Source organism: Epinephelus fuscoguttatus, linkage group LG3, assembly GCF_011397635.1.
Source record: "Epinephelus fuscoguttatus linkage group LG3, E.fuscoguttatus.final_Chr_v1".
NCBI classification, from domain to species: domain Eukaryota; kingdom Metazoa; phylum Chordata; class Actinopteri; order Perciformes; family Serranidae; genus Epinephelus; species Epinephelus fuscoguttatus.
Window position 1 is genome coordinate 3800310 of NC_064754.1, and position 22595 is coordinate 3822904.

The window sequence follows — 22595 nt, forward strand, 5'->3', positions numbered from 1 at the left end:
CAGGACTCCACACTTGGTGCACACAGGGACTTGAACCAGCAATCCACCAGTTCCAAAGCCAAGCCCCAAGGGACTGAGCTACTGCAGCCCCCTGTAGCTTTAGCAGTGGAAAGTAACTAAGTACATTTATTCAAGTATGATTTTGAGACACTTTGAGTACTCCCATTTTCTGCTGCTTTATACCTCTGCATTTTACCTCACCATATTTATTTGACAGCTTTAGTTACTTTGCAGATTCAGATAACTACAGAATATAAATTAACTAATAAATTATGACGCATTATTATAGATGAAGCCTTCCAGCACTATATAAATAAAAATGAGCTCCAACTTTACCAGCTGCAATATTAAAGAAACACATTACTGCATTAATAATTATAATCCAGTTACATATATCATTCTGAATAATGAGTACTTACACTGCTGCTACTGTAGGTATATTTGAAGCTCATACTTTTGTACTTTTACTTGTGATTTTTAACGCACGAGATCTGACTACTTCTTCCACCACTGAATATTAGTTGACAAGAAGTGAAGTGTGGGACTGGGACAAAGCTAAAATGTCTGCTGTGAAAACCGCCTTTAGCTTCACTCCACATTTTTCCGCCAGGTGTGACTCCTCTGCAACACCCCCAGTTTGGGCATCATTTCCTCAAAAGTATCTCTCCACAGCCAAGCTCAATGTCAAATTTTCCAAAACCTTTAGAATATATGTCATGTGCAGTAACCCTTCAGGTCCTGGAAGACGAGCTGTGACATTCCTCGCCTTTTCCAGGTTCTCTGTAACCTCCACAGCTTTGGGGAAGAAGCAGATTCACACACTTGTATTTTTTTTTTTGTAAAAATAGCCAACTTTATATTCTCAGAGTACTAAGACAGCTTTACAAACAGGATGATATGCACACAGCTTTCCTTCTCATCCAAACGCAGAGCGGTCCAACTGAAGCTCCGACTCAGAGAGCCAGAGAGAAAGAAAAAAACAAAACAAAACAAAACAAAAAAAACAATAAACACACTGACAAACCAAAACAAGACAACAAAGGAAGCAAGGAAGTACACGACTACCCCTTGAGCATCACATTCGTCCTGCACCATGCACATGGCACTTCAGAAACCAGAGCAATCTGTCAACTAACCAACGCGAGGGTTTCAACATTATATATTACATATTAACAAATAGGAGAGGAGGTGAATTGAGGGGGTGAAGAGGGATTAAAAATAATTCTTCCAACTTCATGCAGGTGTAAAATAACTGTATGGCCAAATATAAAGCTTTAATTAGCAAAAAATTAACAAAAGATGGCATGTTACACACAAAAAAATTGTATAAAATAAGTTTGTAGGAAAAAAGAAAACAAGTCGGCGCCAGGGTTGACGGGGGTCAGGGGGACGAATTTCATTTACATATTGACATTGATTTGGTCGACGTACAACCGAGTGCTGGGGTCCTTCGTCTGGCCCCTCATTCTCTTTTCAAACACACATTCGCACACAAACACACTTGAAAAGAAAACAATTTATCAACAGGAAGCGTCCTTGCTCTCTCGACCCCTTTCCCCCTTCAGAGCTGTTTTGTACACGCTGTTCACTGCCGCTGCTGCTTCAGTCGCACATCTCCTCCGGCAGCTCGTGAGGGTTGAGGATGCCGGGCACTGACATCTGGAGCTTGTGTTTCTCTTCCTGGGCTTGGCGCAGAGCCGTCTCCCTCTCCTCCAGGAACAGGTCCGTCGTGTCCTCGCCAGCAAACTCCTGCAGGACCACACAAGCAGAGGCTCAGCAGCGCTCGACATCAGGCTTTAGATTCAAGCTGGCCGAACTGCCATTTTCCCACAGAGGGAGACCGACACTGCTCACATTTTCCACTCAGTCTCTCACTCAGACGTTAAAATAATCTGACACAGGTTGTAGCTTTCAAATGCTGCCGATCAGATTAAAACAGATGAAACGTCTTTGTTGATTTACAAACATGAACAAGTAATGATGTCCCTGAGCTTATATTTTATGTGTAAAGAGTTGCCACTTCTGTTAAATAAAGAATTATACCACCTGTATTTCTTGCAGGGTTTGGAAGCATAGGTTATATTAACTGGTACTGAATTCATTAACTGGATCGTTTTAATTATTTTGTCACCACCAACGTGTCTTTTTTAACTAACCACTGATCTAAGTAAAATATAAGTGACGTGACTGAATAAAGTAACATATAGTAGAGACTAGAGAGTCGTTTTTATTTTCCTTTAGCAGCTTCACTGTGAACGAGAGGCAGCCGACCCTTTTTTTCTGTGTTGCATGTGGCCGAGAACCTGGACCTAACTGTCAGTTAGCTTCACGAAAACATTTTTATTTTATCACATCCTCCGTGGTCTGTTTTTCACCTCTAGTGTTTTCCATCTCCTCTGGACACTCACCTTGATCTGCACGAGGAAGTCCCTCAGGTGCTCCTTGAAGGCAGGGATGTCCTGATTCAGGCTGAACAGACCAGTTACAAACACCTTCACCTGGGCGCTGAAGACAAGAAACTCAATTAGCCGCTAGACTGCCAACAGCACAGCATGTACAAGGGAGGAGAAACCCACCCTGCAGCAAATATGACCTTTTGATGAATTTAATTAATTCTTATCTGATGTACTATTTATTCACGTAGGCATTTTCCCTTTAGAAAACTCCTATAAGAGTGATGATTTGCTGCTTTTAATCAAAAGAAGGTACATCTGCAGTTTCATTTTCAGTTAAACTTTTCAGTGGATTTTGAGGATTATCCTTTCTTTTGTTCAAAAATAATCTGAGCCACATTAAATTACCACTATATAAACACAAATCTGCCTCAAAACTTAGGAGTGTCATGGGTGTGATTCATTTTGTGGAACAACTCTCTCAGCCTACTGTCAACCTCAGGCCTTTTTTCTGTAGAAATCAAAGTGTACTAAGTAAGAATATTCCCTGGTACCTCGAGGTCAAAAGTGCTGACTCACTTCCAGAGTTTGGGACTACAAACTCGCACTGAGGATATGTCTGTGATCGCAGCTGCAGCCTTCATTCAAACTGTGTTTTTAGTACATTCTAATATATTGATGTGGCTGTGCTGAAAGTATCTCAGTTATATGATATTTCCGTTGATCCCCTATGCATTTGTGTAAAATGTCCTCCACTAAAAAAGCAGTGAATACATGGCAAATGTTAATGAAACACACTCAGCTCATGAGACCCCACCAGGGTTCACCTGTCGAGGCTGAAGCCCACTTACTCTTGTAGATGGGGGAAGGCCGTCTTCAGCAAGTTGGCGATGTACTCCTGGATGTGCGCCTGGTTGTTGGCCGCACTGGCTGCGCTCAGAGCAACGCTGACCTTCCCCTCCTCCACCAGGTTGAACATGTAAGCCAAGATGGTGGCGTGCATGGTTAGCCCTGCGGACAGGAAGCAAAAAACTTGGATGTTTTTATGTGTCGAGTATGTTTAACACAATTGGTCCTCAGAGAAAACCCAAAGAGTCAGTAGTCCTATCTTGATTTGTGAATTCTGAGAGCAAATATGTGCAAAACCAAACAGAGTATTGTATTTTTTTGAGTCTGATTGTTTTCCACACTGGTCCCAGATGCCAGCAGGTCAGTTTCTTCACCTGCAGTGTGAGACGTATCAGTGACCACAGAGAAGATGTGTTGCAGGATGTCACAGAAGTACGTCTGGTAGAAGCTCTGAGCTGCTGCCTCCTCTCCAGAGACGTTCTGCAGGAGAGTGTACAGGATCTGTAGACCTGCAGGAGACATGGAGATGCTCATTAAACCAACAGAGACACACTAAAGAGGAGCCTTTTGTTTACAGACAGCAGGACGAGGTTTGTCAAAGTGAAACACTGTGTTCCAGCTGCAACTTATTTGTATTTTGCCATCAAAGAAGTCTTCATCAAAATGAAGAAAACGAGAAAATCAAGCAGTTTTTTTCTGATTTTTCCTTATTAAAAGGGTCAAACTTGCTACATCTCTAAACGGTGAAATCATTTAACTGACTGGGGGAAAAAAAGCTTCTTAGATTTACAAAACCATTGTGAGGCTGACTTCATTATCAAAAAAAATTCAGCCTTTTCAAGATGAATTTAGTGACTTTGCTATATTCTCTATATTTGTGTGAACTCTCTATCCGATGAGATGAGTTGATGCCAGTTCAGACCTGTGTCGGCCACATTCCTCATTGTGTGCTTGAAGGCCCAGATGATGGAGTCGAGGATCAGTTTGAACTGAGCAGGGGCGATGGACAGGAAGGCTGGGAAGCACTGGGACGTGGCGGCTTGAAGGAGGTAGAAGAAATGGGTTCTGTGTTCTGGGAATTCTTCAAAGTCCTGATGGAGCAGGAAGAAAACGAAAAGTCGTTACTTACACTTATTGTTTCTAGGAGATTTCACCTGATACCAGCTGTGGTTAAATGACTCAAACAGACCTTGTTGATCATGTTCAAAGTGCACTCGAAGACAGCATCAAAGATTTTGGGGATTTCTCCTGTGATGTGGACTCCCAGCTTGTTGACGATGGTTGCCATGGTGCTGAGGACCTCGGGCTCCCGGGCTGCTGGGACGTTCCTCTGATAGTCGATGAGCACCGCCTCCAATAGGGGGGGCACAAAGTTCTCTGCCACCTGGACCCCAGAAACACACATGAACATGTGACAACACTGTCAGCGAGTTTCATCGTTTTCGACAAGTGGGCTTTGAAATGGCAACAGAGGAAGTAGACTTGAAGTCTGAAGAAACTCCCTATTATATGATGTAAAAGAAGAGCTCTATTATATCAGGTTACAACATTAAAATTCTTCTATACTATATTTAAATTTGATTTTAAAGGATTTAGTCGAATTAAAACCTTGTTAAAACCCATTTACAAGTTGGTACCTGTTTATATAACAGATCAGTCAACACTTTGGTCCCAGTTAGCATTACAGTGGAAGTGGAGTACTGATAGATTTTAGCTTTTGATTATAAACGTTATGGCTGTTGTTTTTGAGAAGGAACTGGACATAATTCAAAAATTGTGAGCACAGTTTTCAACTTACTGTAGTTTAATGAACACTGACCGAACACAGAGGAGCTTTGTGTGCTCGGACTCACCATCTGAGGGTCGTTGGAGCGACTGACCCAACCTGAGATCAGCTTCAACGTCTCTCTCTTCACCGTCCTCATACTCCTGATCAGGGGCTGTTTGGTCACCATCTCACCTGTAGCAATGATGACAGTTATTAAAACCTGCAATAAGTCATCACCTTTTTAAGTTTATATGGCAAGCTTGTCAGCAAACAGTTGTGTATTTACACACCCAGCAGACACAGAGAAGCGTGATCATTCATATGCTCCTCTATTTTAACTCTGTGTTTGGTCTCCACCAACTCCTGAGGGAAATATGTCTCTTGAGCAGCCAAATGCTCCATGAAGTTCACAAGCTAGTCCCTAACTGTGTCTGTCTGCTGTTTACAGCTGAGCAGTGTTCAGTAGTGAACGGTGGGTATTTAAAGTTTTAGTTTTTGAAAACAGCTGCCAAGTGTGGCTGAAAACAACCACAAGATCAATGACAGTGAACCAAAACAGCGTATTTAAAAACAGCAAGAAGCCAAAATGGCTGAAGACCTCTTTTAAGAGAGCCACGTAAACACAAAGGAACCAATGAAACCTGCAAGTAAAGCATAGTTGGGTCTTCAATGATGTGATCTGTGTAATGAATCCTCATTTGGAATATTTAAATACAGCAAAGTTTAATTTTGTGTCAACTTATTAATACATCAATATAATGTTAACGACTCTAGTGTTTTTGATGTAATGACAGCAGTGACAGACATTTCATTCCGCTTTCATTCCTGTAAATCACAAACTTTGTTTTTAACTCCTGCCGACTGAAGGAAACCTCCTAAATCATGTTTTTGTGACAGAGTACCAACATTTTTTATTTAACACCTGTTAAAACACACACACACACACACACACACACACACACACACACACACACACACACACACACACAGGAGAGCAAACAGCAACTAACCGTTGGTCTGGACAGCCGAGGAGATGTTTTCACTCAAACACTTGTAGACATTGAGCATGTCCAGGTAGATTCGTCCCAGCTGGACAACAAAGGGATGACCGACAGCTTTACAGGCTCTGACGTTTGTCTTTAGGATGCTGCCCAGCTGACGCACCGTCTCTGCATCCTTCAGGATGTCCACGTTCTGCAGCAGAGAGTCCACAAACAACATTAAATGAGAACATCTGAGGGCATAAAGGAGACATCAGTAGATTTTAATCTATCAGTCCGCCTCTGTCCTCACCTTGGTGGCCTGCTGGATGATGCTGTCCCACACCTGGTTAGGCAGCAGCATGTACTTCTCTATCAGAAGCTCCTGAACTGCCTGGTCTGTCTGAGCTCCAATCATGTAGCCAACGGCCTCATAAAACGTATGGACCTGCAGAGATGAGGGGCGGAATTTGTCTGACTCAGAAACATTTTACTGCAAAATGTAACATATGTCATCTGACAAAGTTTTACAAATACTTGCGTAATAAAACAAAACATTAATGACAACTAAAACTCAATGCTGACAGGAAGCCCAGAGACAGGACTGACCTGCTGTGGCTGCAGGTCACAGATGATGGTGTTGATGTTGTTGAGGATCTCATCGATGAAGGGCATCACCTCGCCCACCTGGACCTGGACAAAATGACGCCGGCACTTCTGGGCAATCTTGATGAAGGTGTCACACGCCATGTCCTGCACACCATCATGGGTCTCTGTGAGAGGGAGATAAAACGCAAAAATAGCGTTAAGCGTTAATCACAATTCAAGTAACTAATCTAATAAAATATTTAGAGGAACTTATGTAGCACCAAAATTCGACAAAACAGGAAGGTACATTAGTTTGTTAGCAAAAGGAACTCCTGTAGAGTTTTACCATTTTAATAACAATTTTAGGACACTATAAGAACCCAAATTCCAGTCAGATTTATAATCTACATTAAAACCGTCACTCATCAAGCTGGGCATCGAACCTTAAAACTTTTCTGGTACCAAACTAAATGTGTCCATTGCACTGTGTAACGAAAAATATTAAGTATTATTACAGTTGGCCTAAAATGTCCGAGTCAGATTCATGATCATCTTGACTTGTTCTTTGATCAGACAGTTCCTTTTTTTAATTACAGGTTTTAGACTGTATTTTAGTTTAGTTTCAGTTCTTGTATGCCTGCTTCTGTTTAAACTAAATGTAACACTTTGGACGTTTGGCTTCTTTTAATAAAGAAAAAATGGCTTCTCAGATTAAGCCATTGAAAGAAGGTATCCAAAAAAAAAAAAAAAATGGAATTGTTCCCACTGTTCTGTCACCAAAACACTGCTCCACCTTCCTCCATAATAAATGTGTATTTCCCAGGGGAAAAAAGAATTAAAGAAAGATTTAAGTAAAAAGATTCTGTCTGATCCGTGTGGAGGACTTGGTCCTTTCTCACCGTGCATGAACTCAAACAGCTTGTTGACGACAGTCTTGAGGAACTTCCAGTGAGCTCGGAGGAAGCGAGGATACTGGCCCACGATGTACATGATGTTGGATGCGATGATGGCCTTGTTGTCCTTCCCTCTTTTCTGCTCACACAAGCCGAGCAGGTCCTGAGTACAAGACACACACAATCTGTTAACGTCGGTCACAGTTCAACACATCAGCACTGCTGTGTCTTTAACCGTCGGGGTGAAATGGTGTAAGGTTACAGAGAAAGCAATTAGGATTGACTGAAATAAATGCTTCTGTCATACAGTCCAATCAGTGTTTGGCAACACGGCTAACTTATTCCTGCTTGAAGATGGATGCTAATGGTGATATACTACATTATCATCTGTGTGTCCCACCTTGATGACGGTGACCAGGAACCTCTTCTCATCCTCCTCGTGCATTGCTCCACTGATGGAGCCGATGGCCCAACAGAGCATGTTCAGGTTCCTCCACGACCACTCGGTGCCATTCACCTGGTTGTGGAGCTTCTCTGTCATGATGCGTTCAGTGTCAGCGTAGTCCAGATGGGTCAGATACACTGAAACACAGATACAGAAGAAATGGATAAGTCATGGTGGATACTTTTACACGAAATATCTCAGCAACTGCTCATTTCAGGTTATATTTTCCATGTTCTATGTGCACCGTGTCGAAATGATAATCCAGCAATAGGGTCACATAATGAATCAGATAAGGACCTGTTGAGACTGATAAGACCCAATCAGGAAGCGAACCTGGGTGTCTGCGTCATCATTTTCAAAATCTGTTTCTGCTCGTCAAGACTAAAACTCGTAATCCGTTTTCTTTCAGAATTTGAAGAGTAGCTGTGATGTAAAGTGTAAAGGTTGCAAGAGTTATGTGTTTTAAAACAAAAACACGTTGTGTGGATGTAAACAGAACCACGTATTTATCACCACAGAGGTGCATTAACTTACCGAGAGTCTCCCTCATGTTCTTGTAAAGGTTAATGGCGTCTGTGTCCTTCATGAATTCCCTGACCACTTCGCCCTGATCATTCTCCACCACCAGCACCTCCTCTGGTTTGGCCATGCGGCTCACCATCAGCAGACGCACCTACAAGAGGAAGAGGAGGAATGAGTTGGATGTGAGGGTCTGCGACAGCCTCTGGTTGAGCCTACGGACCAATCTTCCTAATCTGAAGCATGTTTAAGTACAGTGCAGTGTGTGCGTCTGCTTGTACACTGTGACGGTTGGTTTGACAAAATAGGCAACCTGATGACATCACAACGCATTTTTAACCATTTTATGAACCAAATGCTGAAAACATTTAACTGGAAAAATCATCACTGTTTGTTTTTGTTTCATTAATCAGTTTACAGTAGTAAAAGTTTTGTGTTATGTCATTGTGTCTGAATATCTGAGTGTGTGTTGGGTGGAGGGCCGACCTGGGAGAGTACAGGCAGGTAGAGGTGTCTGCGTGGCGGAACGTCAGACAGCAGCGGAGTGCTGGAGGTAGAGAAAGGGCTCTCCCTGTAGAGCTCTGCTGCCAGGTGGTTCCAGTACTCCAGACAGATTTTAAAGATCTCCGTCTCCTCCACCTCCGACACCAGGAGCATGTAGTGCAGGGCCTGAGGAAGGAGGCAGTGAGGTCACATGAGTCAGTCAAGCAATTTACTTTGTCTGTTACCCAGAGGAATAATGATTAATTCACTGATGTTTGCTGGGGCCGTGTTTCTCCTGGCTCAATGTGATGAAAAAAAGACTTCCATACTAGTGCAAAATATCCACAACATTTCTTGGGTAAACACATGAATGACTAACTGTGCTATTCTGAACAACTGTTTTAACAAAGAGAAAATTGGTTTTACTTTTTGGGGGGTACCTAAACCCCCAAACCACATTTTTCAGTCGACCACCAATCTATATGGGTATTTAGTAGTGTTGTTGATGAATTCAGGACCAAACCTTGACATTTTAAGTATTTAAAATATGCATATCGACTGCCCTCTACTGGCTGAAACCCGGCTATTGCAATTGAGTTTTGCTATTGGCTGATCTGGTGGCAGGTGACGTATATTGTGGCAGCTTTCTCATCAACCACCCCCCAGCTCAAGGGCGGGCAACCTGTGGCACTGTAGCCCACCTCTAGTGGCTACCTGTACTTCTGACAAAAAATCATATGAAAATTACTAATGGTTATTTTAAGATTAAAATGTTCACTTATCACTGCTGTAAGCCTAAAGTGACTCTCACAATATTCATTAATAAATGTGTATTTTTAACATGAAACTTTCTGTTTTTGGGTTCATTCATTTTTTTTTTATGTTTATTATTTTCACTGACAATAATTATGTGTTTATTTATTCAAATTGAATTTTATTATCTTGATTATTTTTTTGCAGATTGGGACTGGTGCTGTACACCTTCTTGTACGGATCTCTATTACCCTGTTTGTATTATTTTTATTAGTCAGGATTAAATGTCTCATTTGACATGTAGAGCTGTCATGTACCACACTAACCAAAATCAATACTGAATAATAAAGAAATGAATAAATGTGAAGCTACACACTGAATAAAAAAAAATATTTAATATTTCATCAACTAATATGTGCATCACAGGTCTTTGATCTGACGCCTTTTCCTCTGAACTCTGATGAACATCATTAGCACTGTTAATGTAGCCTCGAGTTTCCCGAGCAAGGCAAGCGATGGATTCCAAATCCAAAAAACAATCAACAAAGTGTTTCATGGTGTGTGGACAGATTCATTTGCTTTTATCACAACGCTACAAACTTAAAGTACTAAATAATCATCAGCAGCAAAGTGTAGAGCCACTTTGTGGTAACAACATATTAAACAAATGTTTATTTAGACCCATTAGTAATGATGATAGGCATATTTAGACTAAACGGGTGTGTTTCTTTTATTTTTTTCCTTTGTGGGCAAAAATTACTCTTTGGATAGGAAAGGTTGCCGACCCCTGCCCCAGATTTATTGGCTGATTCAAAAATAAAATAAAAGGTGATTCTAAAAAACCTTGAGTCTCAAACATCTCCTTGTGTTTTTATTCTTGCCACTTGCCAACATCTCGGATCATTAGATCTCTGTGTGTGCGTCTCTGTCTAACTGAACAGCTACAGACTCTTTTTGCCCTTTTCTTCTTCTGCTTTCAACATCTCAGTCTCCTCCTGGAACAATTATTTCCAAGTAAGTACTTATACAAGTGGACAGCCACAGGAAAAACAGCCCTTCCCACTGTAATCACTCCCAAATGTATGTCATTGCAAAGGTGTAATCAAGACAACACAGGAAAGGCAAAACGAGAGAGAGGCAGGAAAAAGCAGTCAGGGGGAGGTTTCTTTTCAACAGCCCTAAAGCAGGGGCGTAAATGACTACAAGCCACCAGCTGAGGGTTGTGGGTTTGTTTACTTGACCGCACAAAATTTAATTAGAACAGTGAAAACATTTCTTTCTGTAATGAAATGTGTAATGTTTCGTCCTCCTACCTCCATGAGAGTCTCTCTCAGGTTGGGTCTCTTCTCAATGAGCTGGCCGTGTTCTTTGAGGAAGGTGCAGAGGAACAGGCTGAGGTTCTGGATGAAGTTCTGCTCGTCGTCCTTCCCGTTGGCGTAGGCCACTCTAATGTTAGTGTTCAAAGGCAGCATCTGACCAGAAGACACAACATCACATCAAAAACTCACCTTTATTTATTTACACTCCATTTCATCTCATTTGCTTTGCCATAATTGCATCTGCAGCGTATTTTGTTTGAGGAAATCCTATTTACTGTAAATAGCCTGAGTCTTAAATCACTGAGCCATGAGACCACCCAAGAAAACCATTTCATCTAAAGCTAACAAAGCAACCACACAAACACCATCTGATGAGAAAAACCATTAGATGGGGTTTAAGGCTTTGAAAAGGCTGGTAAGTAAACTATGAGTTAAAGTATTCTGTCAAAGTTTTCAGGGCCAACAATGAACTTTCACACTAAAGATCTGAACCATTTCAGCAAAGAAATTCAGATAACACAGAAAACTGGGAGGTTTCACATCAGATGGGACAAAAACCAAGAAAATCATCCGGTCATTAACGGATTTAACGACAGAGTTGAGCTGTTGCCGTGTTGGTGTGAGATTGCTGGGACCGTTAAACTCCTCGGAGTTGGATGTTAGCCGCTGCTGCTAGGTGAGCTCGTGCTACAGGGCAGGACAGGGCAACTGACTCTGGAGAGAGCAGCTCAGAGACGGTCCTTCAGCACTACATCTAACCTATGTTACGCTAACAGCAGCGACAGAAAGATGGCTGATTTTTCTTGTTAACTTTTAATTGGTTTAATACACAAATGAAAGCCTTGTTGTTCCATAAATGAATTTTAAATGCTCTAGATTTGAATGTAAATAAAAGATAAACATCGACTTCTGGCCTGATGACTCTTTATTGGCAACACTTATTGTCGGGGAGCTTTTCAGACTTGACAGCCACACTCACACCTGCATAGAAAATGAGAAATGTTGTACACTAAGATTATTTCACTTTTCCACTGTCACAATGACAGCAACTGCAGGCAGGTGGAGCTATTTATATCCACCTGGTGAGGAGTGTGTGTGTGTACATGCTGATGGTAAATACACTGAGACAATTTGGAATGAAGATTATAAATTGTTTCCAGACAGGTTTTTATATTCAAGACTTAGAGACAGCTCAAATGTTTGATGAGTGATGTGTGCCGCCTGATGTGTAACACGACACTGAACTACAACAGACGTAATATTACACCTGAACAGGAACCTGAAGGCATAAAGATGCTGGATTGGAAATTTCCCTGTTGTTGCCGCTTTGCTTTCAAATGGTCTTTTGCAGAGTCTCAGGGGAGTCTCTTTGTTTTTGCCTTTTCTTGTACTCCCTCTATCTCGCTTCCTCCAGTAAAGCACTATATGTTCTGAAAAGTGCTGCATAAATAAAGTTTGCTTGCTTGCTAAAGCAGAATCTGTTGGTCCCATCAAACTAACATGAGTATTAAACGTTCTAGTGGTGTTGTCTTGTAAAAATACTCAGATGTTACATTTAGAAAACCATTAGTTAATACAGACACGCGGAAAGCATTTCTTTGCTTTGCTTGTCATCGTTTAGCCTCAGGCAGTCTGTAAAAGCATATTCTCTATAGGTGTGCCCAGAGTGTTAGCAACCACACCTATGTCAGCTGGAGTGTGTTGCTTTACCTCTGTGCTGCCTGATGAAGGTCAATGGGACCAGACCTCTGCTGTGATTATATGACAAATGCACAAAACACTAACAATCTATACAAAGAGTTCCACTCGTGCTTTTTGCTTTGTTTCCACCCTGCAGCTTTCGACTGTGCTGTCCCATCAGGACTGTTGAACTCACACGTTCACCGTTCACTCTGCCCACAGATGTGTTATTTGTGTCTGTAATAACAGTGAACAAACGGAAAACTGGTTACAATGCCTGACAGTGTGTGTGTGTGTGTGTGTGTGTGTGTGTGTGTGTGTGTGCAAAGCAAGTCTGAGAGTTTATGCTCCCTGTAGACTCTACGTACTGTATCTGTGTGAGTGTGTCTGTGTGGTAAGAGGAGGTTGGCACAAAGTGTGTTTGTGTGCGTAATAACAGAGTGGGCACATGTAAGTGTGGTTGTATGTGATCATACTGAGTGCAATTAACTTAAGCACCACTCAAAAATGATTGTGTGTGTGTGTGTGTGTGTGTGTACCTGTTTGAGCTGGCACATGGTGAGGGTAAACAGATTGACAAACTGCTCCTCGTACTGGTTGACGCTCACTCCAGCGATCTCAGTCAAACATTTCAGCGTCACATTGCGGAACATGGGCACATTCAAGAACTGTAACACACAAATAAAACAAGGCATGTCAGTGCTAAACTGCTGGTTAACTGTTCAGTCTGTGTTGTCGGTCAGTACTTCTCATTTTTCTATTAATAAAAAGGCAGTTTCTGAATTCAGTGTTTACAGCCCGGACTGCAGGCTCGTATCAAAACTGTGACAGCCGCTCAGAGTGGGTCAGGATTAAGTAGTTCACATGCACATCACGTGTGACAAACAGCAAACTAAATAAGGGCTGCAAATAAAGATAACTTATTTATTGATCAGTTATTTTAGTTTTTAGGTGACATCTTCAAATTGCCCCAAAGATATTTAGATGATATAAAAACAGATAAAAGCAGCAAATCCTTAAATATGACATGCTGAAACCAGAGAATGTTTGTGCTTGATAAATAATCTTTTAAAGGAATAACTCAGCCTCCCTCTACGTCAATTACTCACTCACTGTTATGCTTAATTTGTGAGGAAAACTGTTTTTCTCACGTCTCCACTGTGAATAAAGAATCCAAAAACAGAGAAAACTCTTGATGGATTAGATCGTGTTTAACAACAACATCATCGAAACATCTGTTTATCCATCATCAAAAATATCCCACTTTTTTGGATTCTTCATCAACGTGGAGGCATGTGAGAAAAACAAAGTTTTCTTTTCAAATTCAAGGTAACAGTCAGTATGTTTACATGACATTAGAGAAAATTGATTTGTTGTGTCAGTCTGACTAAAACCAGACTTTTAAAATACACATGAACATGTTAGTCCGACTGAAATTGTACTAAATTGAATTTCTGAAAGTCAGACTAACACACCCAGATCATGTGACTCCTGCATGTATACAGTCAATCAGATCCAAACTGGCTGAGGCGCTCTGAGCATGCTCCACAGTTTCCGTCCCGGGCTTTGACCCAGAAGACGAATAGCAATAAATGTGTAACAGGAGACGAAGCCATTAACAACATGGAGAAATCTACATCAGGAGACGTGACTTCTGGGACAGAAAAAGATCCAATACTAACAAGCTGCAAGGGGGCATATCTCAACTTAGGTCAATAAATCGATTCCCCTCCTGTGCTTGTATACTAGTATAGTCAAATTAAATGGCCTTGTCGAGCTGTAACTGTAGCTCAACTTAACTGTGCACATAAAAGTACTGCCTGGGTGAGTATACACGAATGATCATTGGGGGGTTAAATATTCCTTAAATAAATTAGCAGAATTTTGGCAAATCATTTTCTTTTAATCAGCAGATGCATGAAGTCACAAACCAGTAATCACTTCAGCTCTACACTAAATAATAATCTGAGGATTTTTGGTAGTCAATGTTCCGAAATACTCCATACTTTAAAGACACGCACAGTAATATATTTGTGTGAACGCTCCCTGGCCGAGTTGCTTAGGCAACCTGATATAAATAAAAGGTGAGCGTTCAACGGCACTGTTTCACTCTTTGTTGCAATACTGCAGGATGAAGTAATGCGAGAGCGCCTCTGTAACACGACATTACCAAACAAAACATAGTGTATATAGAAAATATTTGTTCTGAATCAGTTATGATACAAAGCAACAGTTTGGGATATTAGGCGCCAAAGCAAGTTTTTAATGTTACTTCAAGATTATTACCCTTAATTTTAAAAACTGCTCTTGAAAATACTGTGCATTTTTAAAAACACATTTAAACAGTCTGTCACTTGTCTGTCAGAGCAGCTCTCGATGTGCAGCTGTCATTGTGTGTAAAGTTTGCACACCAACTCTTTCTTACTCTGATTTGGCAAACTACACAAATGCTTCTTCTAATCTTTTAATCGACTGGCTGAATATGAGCTGGGTTACCTTGTAGACCAGAGTGCTGATGAGTTTGGTCTCAAAGATGTAACCTAAAGGGATCCAATTCAGGAAGCGGAGTAGAGTCTCTAGCGTGGCGTGGACCAGCGGGGCATTCTGGGAGTTTTCCTACACAGAAAAGAAGGAGAAGAAAACGGTGCATAAGAGAACAGACTGGTATTTTTATTAAAATATCAGAGGCTGAGAATTTCTTGGGTTGGAGTCAAGTTTGTCTTACCATCACAAACTGGCACAGCTGGAAGATTTGGGAGAATTCGTTGCACATGCTGAAAGACAAAGAGAAGGGATCATCAGTGACGGTGAAGTCATGGCTTAAACTGGGCGGCCACAGTGTGGATGAAGACAGAGTGTAACCCTGAACTGGTTGCCCTCAGCAAACTTTAGAGTCTGACCAAATTTCCCCAAATTAGCTTTGTTGTGACGCTCAGTTTGAGGATGATGCGACACCTGATTAACCGCTCAAACAATACATGATCTTGCCATCAAGGTATAGGTATATCTGGAATGTGAGAAATTCAAGTAAGCTTCCAGTTTTGACCAAAAAATCCATTTGATTAGTGTGAACACTGTGCACCATACCTGGGCATGGCACGTCAATCCATGTCCAGGTCCACTTGAAATGGTGGCTTGAGTTTGGTTCGCATTAGTTGTGAAAACCACCTATACCAAAACACGTGGACTGCTAATTAACACAAGCAGAAGTTGGCAAGTAGAGCTGCAAAGGCACTTCTCAAGGCCACCGGTCTCCTCTGAAATCTATGTAAGCACAGAGCCCAAAGTGTACGTGGTGACGGCAGCTAGCACATCTTATTGCCCTCCCACCCCTTAAATTTATCTCTGCTAGCACCTCTGCTAACATTAGCACACTGAATTTCAGTTTCACACACCTCATCTATGTAACATCTCGGCTAGGTTTAGGCAAGAGGAGTGAGACTGGTTTAGTGTGAGGGTAAGAATGTCATCAGTTACCTGTCTTTGAGGTGCTTGGCCTTCACCTGGGTCATCTGGCCACTGGAGAAGTCAAAGACCTCCTCGCTGAGCAGCTTGAGGATGATCATATTGTTCTGACAAAGGCTCTCGCTGGTCCGACTCGCACCCACGATATCACTGATGAAAGTGGGCCAGTGTTTGGGCCATTCCTGCTTCAGGATCTAAACCAGTCCAGAGAAAAAGAGTTGTATGTCACCAGCCTCATCATCACATCACTTCAGTCATTGTGTCAAACAATCAGATATTTATTTACCTGTACGAGGATCATGTTGAGTTTTGAAATGTACACTCCCTCTTTCTGCAAATGAACACATAACAGTGGCATCGTTAGTGAGCTGAACAGTTCATTTACAAAGAAGCATATCTTATATTAAAGTAACCCCACCTCCATGTTTGTAGGATCAGAGGAAGTCTTGATGATCAAACCAACAACATACTTCTTGATGCCTGAAAATATACCCAAGAGTTTAATGGAAATGCAAAACGTATTTCCCTGACAAGCAACACACCTCATCCAGAAAACACCTTCACAATCTGTGTATCTAATGTCATTAAACTGACCTTCACACTGATTTCTGGGAAGAATCTTCCAGCGTGTTTTAATGACTGTCTCCAGAATCTGCAGAGCGTAATACTGAGAGGAAAAAGAGAGACATATTCTTTTCATCAAGAGTTAATTAACAACAAACGAGGGCTAAGCACAGTGCAGTATTTGCAGTGTATTCCTGGTAATGTTATGCATGAATATGTATTATGATTTATAGGCTGTAGGCATGAAACACACACACTGAAAAACATGTGTGAGCATGTTCATGCATGCAGATACTCAGCTCAACACTTTCGAACTATTCCTGCGCCTTTAGTCATTATCCTTACACAAAAACATAAAATGAATGTAAATGACAGTTCTGTACGTTAGCATATGTACGTTAATATCTTTTGTTACAGCATAGTGCAGATCAACTCTATATCAAGCCGCTGAAAATGAATCTATATGCTGTTCTATTTCTATCTTTGGATAGCCAGCATGAGCATTCAAAGCCACCATAACTGCATAAATAAAGACAACAGCGACACCAAGAGAAACTCAAAAACTTCAACTGAAAATCAACATTGTGACAGCACTGACCTTTGAAGATATTATCGTCACAACAACAAATGTCTCGCACCAAACACGCTGCAAAAATGGAAATAATTTTGCAGATAACTAAAGATTAAACACGGTAAGCTTCCGTTTGCTAGAGAAAATCCAATAAGTACGGTGGAGCTGGAGCAGAGTTAATGCTCAACCCTCACTGCCCTGGAAGCCACGGCCTGATGTGGATAAACTGATAAACATCAGCTCACATTATTAGACTGGCCTCTCTTTGAGAGACTGTCAACAAGCAGCTGATGGGAGTTCGTAGCTTTTCTCTGCTACATCAGCAGGCGTCAGGTACGTACTTTAGTTTTCATGTTCTGAGAGAACTCCAGGATGGTGTCGACCCTCGTCCAGGCATCCGGGTGGTCCTTCAGGTTGGTGAGAACTTCCTGGGCCACTCGCTGCTACAAGAGAGCAACACAGTTAATGTTAATCTTTAGGTTTTAAAGATCAACTTCAGGTGTATTTCCATTAAGTTTACACATCACTTTTGACTTTACCTCACCCTAATAGCTGCATGGTTAAAGGAATGCTTCACCCGCAAAATGACCGTGTGTATTTCAGTTACTCACCCAGTGTTACGTTGAATTTGAAAGGAAAATTTTGTTTTTCTCGCATACCTCCTTTGAAGAAAAAATCTAAAAACTGAGAAAATTCTTGATGAACTCAAGTCATAGAGGACCGTGTTTAACAACAGCAACACTATATCAAAACATCTGTTTACAAACTCTCACACAACTTGTGCAGTGTAATCCAAGTCTCATTTATCCAGTCATGTGCTCAGTACTAGTGAGCAGATAATCCTTTCTGATAAGGAACTGAAAGGAAAGTGAAACTTATCCATGCTCCCTTCAAAGCCAGACTCCACTGACAAAAACAGCAATCTTACCTGAACATGGAGTCTGGCTTTGGAGACAGCATGGATAAGTTCAATTTTATTTTAGATACCTGTCAGAAAAGGCTGTCTGTTTGGGAAGTACTGTGCATGACTGGGTAAATGAGGTTTGGATTATACTGCACAAGTTGTGTTAGAGTTTGTAAATGAAGGTTTTGATTTTGTTTTGCTGTTGTTAAAAGCAGTTTCCTAAGACTTTAATTCATCAAGAATCATCTCAGTTTTTGGATTCTTTCTTTAAAAGGAGGCATGTGAGAAAAATAAATGTTTTCTTCAGGAATTTAATGTAACACAGGGAGAGTAAATCATATACAAATGGTCATTTTTGGGGCTAAGTATTCCTTTAAGCTGAGCAAATACCTCATTTTTTGATACTGAACAAATATACTTTTAACCTTGTTTATAATCAAATGCACTAACTACATGTGAATCCCATCCAGACACCTGAAGTGGAAGCCCACAGTGAAAAGGAGCCGGTCCTCACCTGGGATCCAATGTCATGGTACATGGAGTTGACAACATTGTCCAGCAGGTTGATGTCCAGTTTCTGACTGAAATCCAGCAGCTGTCTGGCTGGGTGATCCGCCAACATCGTCATTTCTGCTGGCATAGAGCTTCTGACGGGAGGGGAGGAGAAACTATTTAAACTACAATCAAAGCAGCAGCACCTGGTAGTTCACACATCTACAGGTAGAGATTTTAGCAATAGGGTTAAGAACTAAAGCTATTTTATGTCTTAGATTCTCATTATTTTGCGTATTCTTATACATATTTAATGAGCATTGTTGGTAGAGGCCTGAGATCCAGGATCAATCAATCAATCATTTAAAATACTGTATTACAAAATAAGGAACTCATTTATGATATTTAATCAGTGGTGGAATGTAACTAAGTACATTTCATTCTACTTCTACGGTACATTTACTCAAGTACTGTATTCAATTACATTTTGAGGTACCTGTTCTTTAGTTGAGTATTTCCATTTCCTGCTACTTTTCAGAGGGAAATATATTTTAGTTTGTTTCTCCACATTTATCTGACAGCTGCACTTTTCAGTTTAAGATTTAACATGTAAAACGTGATCAATCAAATAATATAAAGTAAATTCTTATAAATAAAAGCACATAGCAGTATATAAAGTAGTTACAATTACCCTTGCATTGACATCATGAAAATGCAGCTCACATTAACGCTTCAATGGTAATATTCCAATGATAAAACGATGAATGGGGACGCTTTGCACAATGAGTACTTTTATTTTTAATATACATTTTAATGCTTGTTTATTTTAGTTTGAGTCCGATTATGAATGCAGCACTTTTTCTTGATATGAGTGTTTAATACTGCGGGTTTACTGCGTTTACTTGAGTGAAAGATCTTCATTTTTTTCCACCACTACATTTAATAGATGCATCAATATTTCGAAAATGTAAGCCAAAACAGAGGGGGAATTATGTATTACAATCATGTTAAGCGTTTCTTTCACGCTTTGTCGCAATAAAGTCAGAAACAAGTTATTCTTGTTCAGCTCAAATGTGTCAAAACCAGTCAGCCCTCGTGGTCCAGATTTGACACCCATCGAAACAAATCATAAACGTGTAAAGATGAAACACCACCACCACCCGGCTAACTGGGCACGTTGAGCCGCATTCACCACAACCCGACTGATAGACCCGTTTTACGACTATTGAATTAAAACACTTGGAAACAGGTCGTGGAGGCTCCAATCCACCGGCTACAGTGTGTTGTGTCACGTTTGGTTCGTGTAACCGGTTGATAGCCCCCAGACAATAACACCACATTAGTTACTTTTTCAAACTGACGGATGCTAACGTTAGCTCACGCTGGGTAAGTTAGGTTAACGTACTGTTGATCGGGCTTAACTTACCTGGTGTGTCCTGTCCGCTCGTCGAAAACAAGTATTGTTTAACCGATGTGATTTGAAGATGAATACCTGAATATTAATCCCCTCAAAGCGTTGTAAACCGTGTAACGTTATCTCATGGCACACGTTTAAACTGCTCCTAACCTTCGATAGCCGAAAGCTAATGTTAGCTTTCCTGGATGACACCAACAACGCTAATTTAAAATGCCGTTAGCGTCGGATACTTATCGAGTCTTGGCGATGTATTAAAAGCCTTCCGCAGTTTACCACAGCCTACTGTTTCTTGTCTTCAGCCAGTCTGAAACATATCTTTCTTTGGCTATTTGTGACTAACAGCCGACTCCCACCAGGCTAATAGCAACTTAGCGTGCTAATGGAAAAGTCAATGATAATTCAAGTCTGCTGGCTAACGTAAGCTAAGCTAACAAGACAGATTCACGGAGTCACACTTAGAGCGGTATTCCGGGTCATAATCACGAAGTAAAAGAGTCTCGTTTTTATTTCTGGCTCTATTCGCACACACTGTTGGAGAGCAGAGATGTTTTAATGCGTGCAAGTGTGCTCTTCCTCTAAGCTCATGCTTCCAACCACGGACCGGTTGAAACCGGTTGAGACCGGGATATTCATTCTCGGTGTTTCGGCCCGTAGCGCGCCGCGTAAAATTTGGACTATGTACCCGCCCATCCGGCACCTGATTGGCTGTGCTGATGCCGTCGTCACGCGATGTCATAGGCTGGGTGGAGCTGTCAATCTTGCTCAACTTCACTCCTTCTGGGTGTGTGACCTCCATAAGCATCAACAACACACAGGCCCTGAACAACAATAAATAACTTAAATTCAGTAGTGAAATGTAACTAATACATCTACTCAAATACTGTACTTAACTACACATTCAAGAAACGCGTACTTTACTTGATTATTTCAATTTTATGCAACTTTATACTTCAGTTCCACTTAATCTCAGAAATAAATATTGTACTTTCAGATAGATTTGTTTTACAGTCATAAAATGCACAAACCTGAGGACAGTTATCTTCTGCACATGGATGTCGCCTGTTACAATATCCATATAATTACATACAAATAAAAGAAACATAAAAGCACTTGTGGGATGTAACAAAGTAATACAACTTATTAAGTATTTTTTCGGAGTATCTGTACTTTACTTGAGTCTTTATATTTCTGCCAATTTTCACTTTTACTCCACTCCATTTTCTAAACAAAATCTATACTTTTACTCCAATACATGTCCCCGAAGCATCTTAGTTACTTACTACAAATAGAAAAGGTAGGAGGAAGGGACAGACCAGTGAAAGAAGGAAAGCGAGAGAGGGAAAACTGGATTTTAGTTCTTTAAATCCTTTACGTTTTGAAGACCTTGTGTAATACACACTCCATTTTTAAAGTGATGTACAATATAAAGAAATAACTTCATAATTCTCAGATTTCTGACCGCTTGCTTTTTATTACCAGCATTTATTTGTACTTTTATTTTCAATACTCCATTACATTTCATACAATACAATATCTTTTGATACTTAAGTACAGTAAATATCAGATACTTTAAGACTTTGTCTTAAGTAATATTCTAATAGGTGACTTTAACTTGTACCAGAGTCATTTTTGATAAGATATCTGTGCTTTTACTCAAGTATGGCTTTCAGGTACATCATCCACCACTGAATAAAAGTTAGTTTTTGTAAGGCCCTTTTCTGAGAGACTATGTTCTTGCCATTTCTTCAAAGCTTGTTTCAAATTTTTCTCGCTTCAGTTTCAGAGATACTGAAATTTTATTTTATTCAGCTGCAGCTGTAGTAGGTGTTTTTGCTCACTGAACTTTTGAATATTAAAAGAATGGCAGAAAAGATTTCCCCACGCTTAAATATATGCAGTGAATCAAGATTGTTGTACATGTATGCGCTGATGAAACTCTTATAGGTGTAAGTGTGCAAAAATCTTTCCTACCAGTTTGGACTTCTTGGTGTTTTCAGCACCTTGCCAAGACTGAGCTGGTTGAAGCAGTGGTTGTCCTACAGAATCTAAAAAGAATAAAATCTGATGGGCTGCCTCTTGTTGAATAGTTGTGACTGTCTCTGAAGTTATTAAAGTAGCTGAACAGATATTTGGGGACGTCCTTTTAAACAATTTTATAAGTAAGTCCCAACTGGATTTGTATTACTCTTTTATTGACAGGAGGCTGAATTCGTTGTAGAAAATGTGCTGAATGAAAATGGGTAGGAGAAGGTAACTGTAACTTAACTCAACCCTGATTTACTTGGACAGTCTGGAGTTTTTAATGTGCTGTGTTGTACTATTAAACCAGGAGGTCGCAGCATAGTCAAAACAACATTGAACTAATGCTCTTGGTAACATCTGACCTCAGATTTTCTTGCCAAGAATTTTGTCTTTTGGCAGATTTTAGAGATGGCCTTTCATAACCATGGCCTCCAATTTTAATCCACTATATTGTTTCCACATGGTTACATTTTTTGTCCCCTTCCCCTCC

The 22595-nt window shown here is 40.6% G+C and overlaps 1 protein-coding gene across 2 annotated transcripts; it reads right to left on the reverse strand.

Annotated features, from left to right (window-relative positions):
• Positions 1 to 833: 833 nt before the first annotated feature.
• Positions 834 to 20726, reverse strand: xpo1a (exportin 1 (CRM1 homolog, yeast) a). 2 transcript variants are annotated; one of them, XM_049571929.1, is made up of 25 exons: positions 20093 to 20726; positions 18689 to 18818; positions 17612 to 17713; positions 16730 to 16802; positions 16554 to 16615; positions 16422 to 16466; positions 16148 to 16329; positions 15396 to 15444; positions 15167 to 15286; positions 13210 to 13338; positions 10985 to 11143; positions 8922 to 9104; positions 8451 to 8589; positions 7872 to 8053; positions 7478 to 7634; positions 6600 to 6763; positions 6304 to 6438; positions 6021 to 6204; positions 5096 to 5202; positions 4432 to 4626; positions 4165 to 4333; positions 3617 to 3751; positions 3245 to 3404; positions 2409 to 2505; positions 834 to 1749 (listed from the first exon to the last, which is right to left on the reverse strand). In XM_049571929.1, the coding sequence occupies exons 2-25, from the start codon at positions 18812 to 18814 to the stop codon at positions 1603 to 1605; spliced, it is 3201 nt and encodes a 1066-aa protein (XP_049427886.1). In that variant the 5' UTR covers positions 18815 to 18818; positions 20093 to 20726; the 3' UTR covers positions 834 to 1602. The 2 variants fall into 2 exon arrangements, with proteins under 2 accessions (XP_049427886.1, XP_049427885.1); XM_049571928.1 differs by having other exon boundaries at positions 18689 to 18821.
• Positions 20727 to 22595: the final 1869 nt, after the last annotated feature.